This window comes from Enhydra lutris, unplaced genomic scaffold, assembly GCF_002288905.1.
Source record: "Enhydra lutris kenyoni isolate GAN:26980312 unplaced genomic scaffold, ASM228890v2 scaffoldscaffold69, whole genome shotgun sequence".
NCBI classification, from domain to species: Eukaryota; Metazoa; Chordata; class Mammalia; order Carnivora; family Mustelidae; genus Enhydra; species Enhydra lutris.
Genome location: NW_019154153.1, coordinates 2798682 through 2812670, shown reverse-complemented (window position 1 = coordinate 2812670; position 13989 = coordinate 2798682). Strand labels below are relative to the sequence as shown.

Genomic DNA, 13989 nt, shown 5'->3' with positions numbered 1-13989 from the left:
AATCTGCATGTAACTTTCAACTTCCCCCCAGATTAACTATTAATAGCATACTCTTGATTACTGATTATATAAACAACACATATTTTGTATATGTATTATATACTGTATTCTTATAATAAAACAAGCTAGAGAAAAGAAAATGTTATTAAGAAAATCATGAGGGGGAGCCTGGGTGGCTCAGTTGTTAAGCATCTGTCTTCTGCTCAGGTCATGGTCCAGGGTCCTGGGATGGAGGCCCACTTCAGGCTTCCTGCTCGACGGGAAGCCTGCTTCTCCCTCTCCCACTCCCCCTGCTTGTGTTCTCTCTCTCTCTGTGTCAAACAAACAAACAAATAAATAAATAAATAAGATTTTTTTTTTTTTTTTTTTAAAGATCATGAGGAAGGGGCGCCTGGGTGGCTCATTTGGTTAAGTGCCTACCTTCTGTTCAGTCTTGGGATTGAGTCCACATCAGGCCCCCGCTCAGTGGAGCCTGCTTCTCCCTCTCTCTCTGCTGCTCCCCTAGCTTGTGCTTTTACTCTCTGTAAAGTAAATAAATAAAATCTTTAAAAAAATGCCCCTGAAACAAATAATACATTGTATGTTAATTTTTTAAAAAATCTTAAAAAAAAAAAGAGAAAATGTGGTTACAGTTATAGTACTATACTCTTTATTGAAAAAAAAATCTTTGTGTAAGTGGACCCATGCTGTTCAAACCCATGTTGTTCGTTCATGAGGGTCAACTGTATTTTGACCTTAGGGTTTCCATATTTTGATAGCATTTTCATTTATTCTTTAACTTCCATTCTGGGTTGTACTAGCATAAAGATAGATATTCTTATATTTCCTGGATTCAAGAGCGGAGAGTAGCTGCTAGAATTCTGGTATAATTGCTTGTTCATTTTCTTGACTCTTTGTCTTTTCTAGAGGATAATCAACTCAAATTAGAGGGTGAGAATGTTAAATAATTTTAATTTTTTTTTTTTAAGATTTTGTTTATTTATTTGACAGAGAGAGAGAGAGAACACAAGCAGGGTGAGTGAGAGAGGGAGAAGCAGGCTTCCCATTGAGCAGGAAGCCTGATGTGGGCCTCCATTCCAGGACCTTGGGATCATGACCCGAGCCGAAGGCAGATGGTTAAGGACTAAGGCACCCAGGCGCCCGATAATTTTAATTTTTCCATTTGAATTCTGTGTGGTTGTTTCTTGCATTGGAGTGTGTCTCTTGCTGATGTTTAGATTAGTCTGAGAACTTGATTTTAGTTTAATATTTGCTGCACAGAAAATAAATCCTTGTCATCAACTGTGAAAGAATAGTAAACTGATGATTAAGAAATGAATTACCTTAGAGGCACTTCCACTGTTTCAGTTTCTGAGACTCAGACTGATTCAATTACTCACCAAGTTCCTTCTAAAATGATAGAAATTAGAATACTTTCTTTTCATATTAAAGATTCATGAGTTTAGCTCAAGTGATCTCTAATAGGTTCCAGACTTTATCTGAATATATTGCATGTAGAAGAAGTGCTTTACATGTATGTTTCCCATTTCTCTCTTGAATATTGTTCTTTCTTTCTTTCTTTCTTTTTTTTTTTTTAAAGATTTTATTTATTTATTTGACACAGAGAGAGAGAGTACGCACAAGCAGGGGGAGCAGTAGGCAGAGGGAGAGGGACAAGTATGCTCCACTGAGCAGAGATCCTGACATGGGGCTCGATCCCAGGACCCCAGGGTCATGACTTGAGCCAAAGGCAGCTGCACTTAACCAACTGAGCCACCCACGCGCCTCTTGAATATTGTTCTTAATTTACAATTTGTGATAGGGTATAGTGCTGGTGGGTGAGTGTATCTCTGTAACTATTATGTTTTATCATTTTCTAAGCTTTATTTTTGGACAAGAACTCTATGTGCTTTGTATAGTACTAAAAGTATAAAGTTCTTGTTGACTGTTGATTATCTGAAAATGCTTCTGTTTGCTTTGGATTGAACATGAATAAATTCAGGGATGGCTGGCTGGCTGAATCAGTGGAGCATGTGACTTTTGATCTTGGGGTGGTGGGTTCGAATGTCACATTGGGTGTAGAGGTTACTTTAAAAAAAAAAAAATACAACACAAATAAATCCAGAGTATATAGTTAACATTTTCTGATAGGATTTTGTTTTGTATTTTGGATAGTTAGTATTTAAGATAGAATTTTTTTGTTGTAGTTGGTAAAGAACTAATTGTTACAGAAGATGAATAATTTATTGTATTATAGGGGAAAGATACAGCTTTCTAGGGAAATTTGCATGTACTATCTACTAGCTGTTTACTTTCAAAATAATTTTTCAAAATTTGTTTTGGTCATTCTTTCATCAAAAATTTATTGAGCACTAACTATACCAAGCACTGTGCTATGCCCCAGAGTAAAGAGATGACAGCCCCAACCAAGTCCTAGAAAATTTTTAATGAAGGCAGAAACAAAGAAATACATTTCAGATTAGTCTGGTAGGTGCTGTTGTTTAGGGATATAGTAAAATGACAGTACAGATCAGAACATCACATAGCCTGAGGAAGTTGTAAGCTTGACCCAGATGACTTCAGTAAGAATTATTATAAGCTCTTTTGCATCTTAGATGAATAAGGTTCCTTAATGTATACATTTATATGTTTCAGAAAAAACTGTTTTTAATTTAACATAATATAGTGCAATACTGGTACTTTTTCTAATGGATCATCTTGACAAATGGTGCATTGAGTTCTCCATGATGTATTGTTTTTAACAATGACCATTTTCTTGTATCTATAGTAGAGTAGTCTGCCCTTTGCATGGTTTTTGCTTTCTGTGGTTTCAATTACTGGTGGTCACTTATGGTCCAGAAGCAGACCTCATTTTCCTTCTGATTTACTATTAGAAGGTCACTGATAGCCTAACACTACCTCACAGTGCCTGCATCATTCACCTTACTTCCGTCTGTCACGTAGACATTTTATCATCTCACATTATCATCAGAAGGTTGAGTACAGTACAACAAGATATTTTGACAGAGAGACCACATTCACATAACTATTATTACAGCATATTGTTAAAATTGTTCTATTTTAGTTTTTTTTGTTAATCTCTTACTATGCTTAATTTATAAATTTAATTTTTATCATAGGTATGTATGTATTAGAAAAAACCTAGGATATAGAGGATTTGGTACTATCCATAGTTTTAGGCATCCACTGGGGGATCTTGGAACATATTCCCATGGAAAAGATGGGGAGCAATACTGTACTTTTTCTTTTTTCCTAATTAAAAGTAGCTCTAGACTACAAAGTTCTGTCATTTTAGAAATCAGGATAAACTGGATCAAAGTGTTCTGTTGTTCCAAGAAACTAATGATTATATTTGGGAAGTTCTGCCTCACAGGAGCTTCTGATATTTATCCAAAAGATGTTGGTTGCTGTGATCTTTCATTGTTTTTGCAGATGGATGTGTTAATTTTCTAATTAAGTCATAGTCCCTGTCAGAGATTACGGTTGTTCACAGTATCCTATCATTTCATTGAGATACAGCTTGGTGTAATTATAGCACAGTCCTTGGAGTAAATTTTAAGCCATTACTTTTCCAGTCTTTCTAGATCAACTGAATGTCAGAGGGGAAAGTGGTAGACTAGTGAGTGTTGGTATAACATTTGGAATGTGAGAAGTGTGAGTTCGTTTTGGAGAGTGTCATGAGCAGAATTCCCAAATAGAAGTTCTCCTAATGTCTTACCACTGAGATCTTCCCTCTAAATTCAATCTCTCTGTTTTTGGTTGATCACTGTGTAAGACACTGTAAATGTCTGTGAGATGTGCAGGTTTGCTCATTTTATTATCTGTATGAATATGCTGGAGAAGGAGTAGCCTGGTTTCTAGCCTGCTGCTTCTTCTCCCAAGAGAACTGGCAAGAATTTTTTTTTTTAAGTAAAGCTAGCTTGAATGTGGCCTAAAGTAGGAATGGTGATTCTTATTTCAATGGAGAAGATTGCTCTGTAGCTTTCTAGACTGCCAGTCAGACCATCATTTTGTATTTCCTAGGAAATATTTCATAGTAAAATGTGTGCAAGCAGAGCTGAAGAAGTAGACCTTACGTTAGTAGTTAGTATATCAAAATGATAATTGCTATACTAGATATAAACACAAGTCGTAAAGTATATGTGAGACCAAAAGCTATTATGGTCAACGTCTGTTTCTCCTGACTTGAATAGTGATGAATGTCCAAAAAAACGAGGAACAGTTGTACCTAGAAATCAGTTTCATTGTTGAGTTTAACTTCTGATATTTCTCTTTGGGATAAATTCACTCAGACTTTATCTGGGTTTTTTAATTTCTAGGGGTAAAGAAGGAAACTAGAACTGATCCTAGACTTCAGAGAATTAGCATTTTGACATATCTTTTTACTAAGGATTTTGAACTCTACAATTGTTAAGAATCTTTACAGGGTGATGCTGACAGTTAAATGCATTTAAAGAAATCCTGTTCCTGAATTAAAATATCTGATAATTCTGTTCTTGGTAAGAAAAAAGCAGTGCTTTTCAGAAGTTTGAAGATTATCAGAATTGAAAATTCACTACTTGCTAAGCATAATAGCAAAACCAGAAACTATGAAAGAAACAGTTTGTATGTTTGCACTAAATAAATGAATAAATTCTCTATAATACTCATCATAAACCTCGTTAAAAGAAAAATGACAACCTTGGAAATAATATTTGTAACATACACAGCAGGCGAAGGTTATTTACCCACTTAGGAAAATAACAAAATGGGCAAAGAACAAGAACAGATGAGTCACAAAGGAAGGACTGCAAGGTGCCAGTAGATATGTGGATAGATATTCAGCCATGCTTGTAATTGAAGAAATGCCAGTAAAAGAAAGAAAATACCCAGAGTTTTCAAATGTGTGGGAAATGGCCACTCCAGATATGGTTTGGTGTTAAGTTTAAATGTGTACAGATCCTTTTAGAAATAATTTTAATATATATCAAAATTATAATTGCATATCCTCCAATTAAGCAATTCTACCTTTGAAAATTTATCCCTAGGAAAATTTGGATACATGTACAAAGACAAACATACGAAGGTGCCAGTTGTAATAGTGCAAACTGAGAACCAACCCAAATGTTTATCAGTAGTCATAAATAAATTATTTCCATATCCATACATTGGAATTTTATGGCAGGCATCATCTTTCCTCATTTTCTTTATTGTTATAAAATACACCTTACATTTACCGTCTTTTTTTTTTTTTTTTTAAAGTTTTTATTTATTTGACAGAGAAAGTACAAACAAGGGGCAGGCAGAGGGAGAGGGAGAAGCAGGCTCCCCACTGAGCAGGGAGCCTGGTTCGGGGCTCGATCCCAGGACTCTTGGGATCGTGACCCGAGCTGAAGGAAGACGCTTACCAATTGAGCCACCAGATGCCCCAAAACGTTTACCATCTTAACTATTTTGCAAGTTTACAGTCCAGTGGCATAAAGTACATTATGTTGTGTGAACATTACTACCATCCACCTCCAGAACTCTTTTCATCCTGTAAAATTGAATCTCTATACCCATTCAACAGTGACTCCCCATCCCTCCCCAACCCCCACTTTTTCCAGGCCCTGGCAGCCATTCTTCTACTTTCTGCATCTATAAATTTGACTACTCTAGATACTTCATGTAAGTGGAATCATATAATATTTGTCTTTTGTGACTGATTTATTTAGATTTCATCCATGTTGTACCATGCATCAGAATTTCATTCTTTTTTAAGTATAAAATATAAACTTCTTTAAAATTTAATTTTTGAGTGAGTAGAACATCTGTTCGAATTCAAGAGGATGGTTGGGAGGAGAGGAGATGGGATGCAATTGCTAATTGGGATGGGATTTCTCCAAGGGGTGATGGAAGTGTGCTAGAACTGATAGTGTTCCATGTACAACTTTTAATATGCTAAAAACGACTGAATTATATAGTTAAAACAGGTGAACTTTATGGTATGTGAATTGTATTTCAGTAAGACTGTTACTAAAAAAAAAAAAAAATCCAATGTCGGGACGCTTGGGTGGCTCAGTTGGTTGGACGACTGCCTTCGGCTCAGGTCATGATCCTGGAGTCCCTGCATCGAGTCCCACATTGGGCTCCCAGCTCCACGGGGAGTCTGATTCTCCCTCTAACCTTCTCCTCGCTCATGCTCTCTCTCACTGCCTCTCTCTCAATAAATAAGTAAAAATCTTAAAAAAAAATCCAATGTCAATTATATTATACTTCAAGTAAAAAAAATTTTAAGAGGAATACATTTCTAGTAAAGTGTTCTTACAACTTGTCCCTCAACTATTCTAGTTTTACTTTCTTTCTTTCTTTCTTTTTTTTTTTTTAATTAGAGAGAGAATGAGAGAGAGAGAAGAGCAGAGTGGGGAAAGAAACTCAAGCAGGCTCCATGGTCAGCACAGAGCTGGTTACAGGGCTTGATCTCATGACCCTGAGATCATGACCTGAGGTGAAATCTAGAGTTGGATGCCCAACCAACTGAATCACCCAGGCACCCTCTAAAAAAAATTATTTCTTGTGTGACTTTCCAGAAATATTTTTATTTTTTATGAATATTTTATTTATAGTAAATATTACTCCCTCCCTTTTAACAAAAGTGGTAGTAAATTGAACATAGATGGTATTCTATACCCAAGCAGACATCTCTGAAGTCTGTTTCTCTTGGTTTTAGGTTAAAAGGTTTTTTTTTTTTTTTTGGTTTGTTTTTGTTTTTAAATTACAAAAGGATCACATGGTTAGATAGTATAGAAAAGTATGAAGAAAAATGTAGAAGCTGTCCATACCTGAGATGGTCATTGGCAATTGCTTATATATCCTTTTAGACTTTTCTCTCCATGTTTAATATGCTCTTTTGAAAATTAGAATTGAGATCATCCTATACTTGGTATTGTATAGTCAGCTTTTTTATACTTTAAACAATATATTGTGATCATAGTTTTTAATCAGTAAATATCTGCATTGTGTGGACATTTCTCATTTACTGTAGCTCATCACCTGTTAATATTTATTTAGGTTGTTTCTGATTTTGTCACTATTATAAACAAGAATGAATATCTTTCTGTGTACACCTTTGTACCCTTGCCAGACTATTTCTTTGAGATACTTATTACATCGCTGTTTTGCAATCTGCCAAAATCTTTTAACAGCCTGTGTTTTAAAATATAAACTTACAAAGATTTCCATGGTACTGTTAACTCTGTGAAAAGAGGGTGCAGGTATTTAAATCCTTATTTATTTTTAAATATGAAGGATCTGAAATGCTGAAAGTGGCATTGTGTCCAGAATTGCATAGCATTTAGTGTGAGAGCTGGCGCTAAAACTCATGTCTCTTATTGTGGGTTAGTGTCCTTTCCACTGTGGCATACTGCCAGTCCTTAAATATCTTCAATACAAGGAGTGATTTTGTTATTGTTGCTTCTTCATTTCTAAAAATATGATTCTAAAAATGTTAGTTATTGTTTAATATTATTTAATACTTATTTAATTTTTAATTTTATTTTTACTTTATTTTATTATTTATTTTAATGTAATTAATTTATATAAAACATACAATTAGTATTTTATTATTTATTTTATTTATCTAATTTAATATTTAATTATTTAATTATTAATTATTTAATATATGAATTTAACTTCTTAATAGTCATTTTGTGTTTTGATATCCTTTGTATTTTTTGGTGAAAATTTAAAAAATTTTTCAATTTTTAAAATTTTAAAAAATTAATTAATTAATTGAAAAGATTTTATTTATTTATTTGACAGAGAGACAGTGAGAGAGGGAACACAAGCAAGGGGAGAGGGAGAGGGAAAGGGAGAAGCAGGCTTTTTGCTGAGCATGGAGCCCAGCGCGGGGCTCAATCCCAGGACCCTGGATGATGACCTGAGCCAAAGGCAGGTGCTTAACCACTGAGCCACCCATCGGTCCTGAAACTTTTCATTTTTAATTAATTAATTTATTTGAGAGAGAGAGAGTGCACGAGCATGGGGGGAGAGACAGAGGAAGAGAGAATCTCAAGCAGACTGAGCCGAAATCAAGCATTGGATGCTCAACTTACTGAGCCAGACAGGCACTCTTTTTGATGAAACTTTTGTATGATGTGTTTGTATTCCTGTAGATTTCCCCTTTTTCTCCCCTCCCCTTTGGTTCTATGTAATACCTTCTACTGATTTTGAACAATATCTTTATTTTGTTATGGCTCATGCCAAGTGAGGAGCTGTCCTACTTGTTTCCTGTTGGGAATAAACATATGTTAAATTACTGAGATTTTATAGATGATCACAATCATTTTTTTGGAGACAATGTAAAAAAACAGAATTTATTGAATTCAGGGTTCTGAGAGCCATAGTAGCTACTTTCTGACTTTCCCAGTCTGCTTTGTTTTTTCTTCTTGAAAGGGAAAGCTGATTTGGGGTTTTCTTTTTTGTCTTGCTTTTAGCACATGCAAATGACAATCCAGGCTCTTCAGGATGAATTGCGGATCCAGAGAGACCTGAACCAGCTGTTTCAGCAAGACAGTAGCGGTAGGACTGGTGAACCCTGTGTGGCAGAGCTGACTGAGGAGAACTTCCAGAGGCTACACGCTGAGCATGAGCGGCAGGCCAAAGAGCTGTTCCTTCTTCGAAAGACTTTGGAGGAAATGGAGCTGCGTATTGAGACTCAGAAGCAAACCCTAAATGCTCGGGATGAATCCATCAAGAAACTTCTGGAGATGTTGCAGAGCAAAGGACTTTCTGCTAAGGCTACTGAAGAAGACCATGAGAGAACAAGACGACTGGCAGAGGCAGAGATGCACGTCCACCACCTAGAAAGCCTTTTGGAGCAGAAGGAAAAAGAGAACAGTATGTTAAGAGAGGTGAGTGACCACTTTTTCCATCTTAAGACTTACTGATGGTCCTTTTTTCCCCTGATTAGTCAGCATCTTGGCTTTGATAAATTTACATGTTCTATTGGGTTAGTGGGAGAGAATTTCTTCTTTGTTATTTATGCTTCACTGATTTCTATTCTGATTTGCTCTCTTGCATGAGATGGCATTGATTGGTATGTACACTGGCTTGATGACCCTCTGTGTCTTTTTCCGCCTCTATTTGATTTCTGTAGACTCATTTTGTTGCTAGAGGGGCACAGAATTTTCTTTGTTACTTATCTCTTAATTTGTTCATAGAGACACACGCAACAAAACCAGAATCAGAGTACCTATTATTTAATTTTAGAATATTACTAAGAGAAAGTAAGCGGTTACCTCAGTTTAGGTGTGCTTATATAAATAGTCCTTGGCAGTAGTAATGGATGTTTGCCCTGTGGTTTCCATGGAAACTTGCCTTGCTGTAAAAGATGTGTAATAAAAATCATTTGCTGCCATGGAAGCACAGTGAGAAAGAATGATACAGAGGCATACTGCAGCTATTTTTTATAGAGGAAACTCAGACTTCAGCTGACCACTGTGATTGTTGATAATTTTTCACTTTTCTAAGTAGTGAGTCATTTTGAGAAAGTATAAATGAATTTTAAAAAATTGACATATAATTCTCTATATGTGGTCAGAGACTTTAGCCATTTGAATGGGGAAAAAAAAAACCTCAGAAATGTGTTAGTGCCAGTCTGAATGAAGTATGAGGAAAGAAATTTTAAAAATGGACTATTCCCCAAACAGCAAAATAACAACTTCAAAAGGATACTTCTAAATTTGAAGTTCTGTGACTTCTCCTTTTGTAAAAATTCTGAAATATTTATTTACAGTGAGGATATTTTATTTTTGATAAAGGGGAAATTCGTTGTTTTTTAAATACATGATTTTATTACACAATAAATTCACTGTAGATTATTGTAGTAAGGTTAGAAAATAGATTAGCAAAAATTTAAAACCCCAGGTGTCATTACCTAGTGATAACTGCTATGTATATGTTTCTAGTCATTTTTTTTAAAAAGATTTTATTTATTTGAGAGAGAGAGAGAGAATGAGAGAGAGAGAGTATGAGAGGAGAGAGGTCAGCGGGAGAAGCAGTCTCCCTGCTAAGCAGGGAGCCCGATGTGGGACTCGATCCTGGGACTTCAGAATCATGATCTGAGCTGAAGGCAGTTGCCCAACCAACTGAGCGACACAGGCGCCCCTGTAGTCATTTTTATTATGTATATATTCCTTCTACATTTCTTTCTCTGAAAAAGATAGAATACCAGGGGTGCCTGGTGGCTCAGTCGCTGGAACATCTGACTCTTGATTTTGGCTCAGGTCATGATCTCTGGGTTGTGTGATCGAGGGATTGAGCCTGTGTCCGTGGGCTCTGTGCTCACTGGGGAGTGGGATTCGCTCCCTCTACCCCTTCCCCTCTGTGCTCTTTCTCTCTCAAATAAATAAATAAGTAACTCTTAAAAAAAAGTTAGAATACTATCCATTAGTATTGTCTAATACAGCTTTCTGTGATGATGGAAACGTTCTGTATCTGCTCTGTTTGTTATGGTAGCCACTGGTTACATGTGCTTGTTGAGCCCTTGAACTGTGTTGACCGAGGACCTGAATTTTAAATTCTATTTAAATATAATTAATCCAGAATTAAATTTAATTAATCAAATGTAAAGTGGCTGCTGTATTAGTGCAGGTATGCTTAATGCAGTGTTGCTGGCTTTTCTTAATAATTTGTTTTGACCACTTTTCTTTTGTTAGGTACCTGTAGAGTATTGTAATTTCTGATGAATTTATAAAGTTCCATTGCATTTATTTGAATACTTTTTACCACTGAAAATTTTATTTTCATATTAATTTTTCAGTATTATAAAACTGTGCTTCACTGAATATCCTTAACCATATATCTCAATACATTGACTTTTATGTTTAGGATACATTTCTAGAAATGAATTTGCTCAAAGTGTGTGCACATTTTTGAAACTGAGTACTCTTATCTTCCAGAGTGATTACACCAGCTTATCTTCCCAGCAGCATCTAATGTGTTCTTACGATTAATGGGCAACTATGTACACGTTATTCTCTTCAGATTATCAGAATGTAATATTTTAGAAAATTGTTAACCAAGTGCTTTGTCAAGGAACATCCTGAGTTTGTTTCAGTTTGCTTTCAATTTACTTTACTTTATGACCTGACCATAGAACATGGTTAGAGAAGTTGTGGTAATCTTACACATCATGCAACAGCAGTATCATGAATTTTGAATGTTAGGTTTTTTTTTTTTTTTAAGATTTTATTTATTTATTTGACAGGGAGAGATCACAGTAGGCAGAGAGGCAAGCAGAGAGAGAGAGGAGGAAGCAGGATCCCCGTTGAGCAGAGAGCCCGACGCGGGGCTCGATCCCAGGACCCCGGGATCATGACCTGAGCTGAAGGCAGAGGCTCAACCCACTGAGCCACCCAGGCGCCCCTTGAATGTTAGGTTTTTAAGGCTTCTCTTCTGAATATTTCGACCAGTGCATATTTATTTATTTAAAAAAAATTTAAATTGAAGTAGAGTTGACATGCATTGTTAGGTTGTTTTTAGGTGTACAGTATGGTGATGTGACAGGTCTATACGTAATGTGCTTTGCTTACCACAGTATTTGCTGCCATTTGTCACCATACAATGCTATTACAATACCATTGACTATATTTCCTCGCTGTACCTTTTATTCTTGTTACTTATTCATTCTATAACTGGAAGCCTGTAACTCCCACTCCCCTTTACCCATTTTGCCCACCCTCCCAACCCATCTCCCCTTTTGTTCTCTATATTTATAGGACTGTTTCTGGTTCTTGTTTTTTCATTTATTTTGTTTTTTAGATTCCATGAATAAGTAAAGTCATGTGATATTTGTCTTTGTCTCACTTATTTCATTTAGCATAATGCCCTCTAGGTTCATCCATGTTGTCATAAGTGGCAAGATCTCACTCTTTTTTATTATGCCTATTTAATTTTGAATTTTGAAGTTAAAAGTAATGAATAGTGAAGGACTGTGAAAAGCCACACTGTTATTCTGGCAGAGAACCATTAAAAACATGGTGAATTTGAAAAACTCATAGAAAAAAATAAGAATTTAAGAATAATTTTTCAAATAACAACCTCTACAAATATTAAGTCCAACTTATGTACATAATATGGAAAGAAATATAGGCCTTGTCAGTCATACCAACACACAATTCCAGTTGCCATTAGTAACAGTATTCTTTTATAGGCGACACAGTCATAGGAATTAAAATTACTCAAGAGCAAGTGGAAATGATTGCTTCAGAAACAAAAAGACTTATTTACTTAGAGAGAATGAACAAGCATGAGTTAGGGGGGCCAGAGGGAGAGAAGCAGACTCTCTGCTGAGCACAAAGCCCTGGGTGGGGCTTTATCTCATAACCCTGAGATTCACATGAGTGATATCAAGAGCTGGGTGCCTAACCAGCTAAGCCACCCAGGTGTCCCTGGAACCAAATGTCAAAAAAAAAAAAAAAAAAAAAGTTTAGAGTTTTTGTTTTCTCTGTTTCTCCTATTTACCTTTAGGACTTAGACTAAATTTCAGTTCTTTTGTGTTTTCCTTGTGCAGCTTTATACATATATGTAGATTAATGATATTATAGTATATTTATATTTACATGTATATTTCTTCATCATTCACTTAATTTTTTGCATCAAAGATACATTTTCTATTTTTTATTTATTTTATTTTAAAGAATTTATTTATTTATTTGACAGAGAGTGACACAGCGGGAGTGGGAACTCAGGCAGGGGAAGCAGGAGAGGGAGAAGCAGGCTTTCTGCTGAGCAGAGAGCCCGATGTAGGGCTTGATCCCAGAACCCTGAGATCATGACCTGAGCTGAAGGCAGATGCTTAATGACTGAGCCAGCCACACAGGCATCCCAAAGATACATTTTTAAAAAAAAAGATTTTATTTTATTTTATTCTTTTTGAGAGAGAGACTGCGAGCTGGGGGTTGGTAGAGTGGAGGAGCAGAAGGAGAGAGAGAGAATCTTAAGCAGGCTCCATGCCCAGCATAGAGCTGGACACAAGGCTCACTCTCATGACCTTGAGATCGTGACCTGAGTTGAAATCAAGAATTGGTCACTTAACCAACTAAGTCACCCAGGTGCCCCTAAATATTTTATTTTTAAGTACTCTCCACACCCAATATGTGGCTGAACCCACAACAATGAGATCAAGAATCCCATGCTCCTCTTACTGAGCCAGCCAGGTGCTCCCAAAGATACATTTTTTTCTTTAAGTTTACTTTGAAGATTTGTTTATTTATTTGAGAGAAAGAGAGCATGTGTGTGCACACATGCACACATCATGTAGGGGAGGGGCAGAGGGAGAGGGAAAGGGAGAGAATCCTCAAGCAGACTTCCTGCTGAGTGGGAAACCCAACCTGGGGCTCAGTCTCACAACCCTGAGATCATGACCTGAGCTGAGATCAAGAGTCGTAGGCTTAAGGAACTGAGCCAAGCAGGTGCCCCACCAAAGATACATGTTTTTAAAAAATCTTTATTTTGCCAGTGTCTAACAAATACACAGTGGATACTTGAGAAATGTTAGTTGAGTAAGTTGAAGTGCAGGAAAAAATTTAAACCTGGAACTTATATATAGGATACCATTTTGAGTTTTTATCCCCCCTGGTGTGACCACTGGGTACTAAAACCTGATGAAGGTTTGAAAACAAGTTAAGCCCCAAAGTTAGTTTTGCTTCTGAGTTCAGTTATACATATTTAAATAAAATATTAGCAGATAGAATCAGCAATATGATAAAATGATAAATAAAAGTGATAAATAAAAATGATACTCTGATCAGAAGGCATTTATTCCAGGAATAGCAGAATGACTCATACATAGTTATAGTTTGTATTAGGTAAAAGGAAAAGAGAACCTTGTGGTATTTGGTGGCTGTCTCAAAGATATTAGATAAAATGTTACAGATATTTTCATTGAAAATGGAACAAAATGAACTAAAAATAAAGATTGAATGTTACTTTATGGTAAGATTTAAATAAATAATAACATAATAAATG

The 13989-nt window shown here is 35.9% G+C and overlaps 1 protein-coding gene across 2 annotated transcripts in view; it reads left to right on the top strand.

The window, feature by feature from the left end:
* Positions 1 to 13989, top strand: part of LOC111159681 (ELKS/RAB6-interacting/CAST family member 1) — a 510890-nt gene that overhangs the window by 47637 nt on the left and 449264 nt on the right. For both annotated transcript variants that reach the window (XM_022522253.1, XM_022522254.1), the window contains exon 2: positions 8454 to 8870. In XM_022522253.1, the coding sequence (XP_022377961.1) occupies positions 8454 to 8870 (417 nt within the window). The remainder of the gene's footprint in view (positions 1 to 8453; positions 8871 to 13989) is intronic.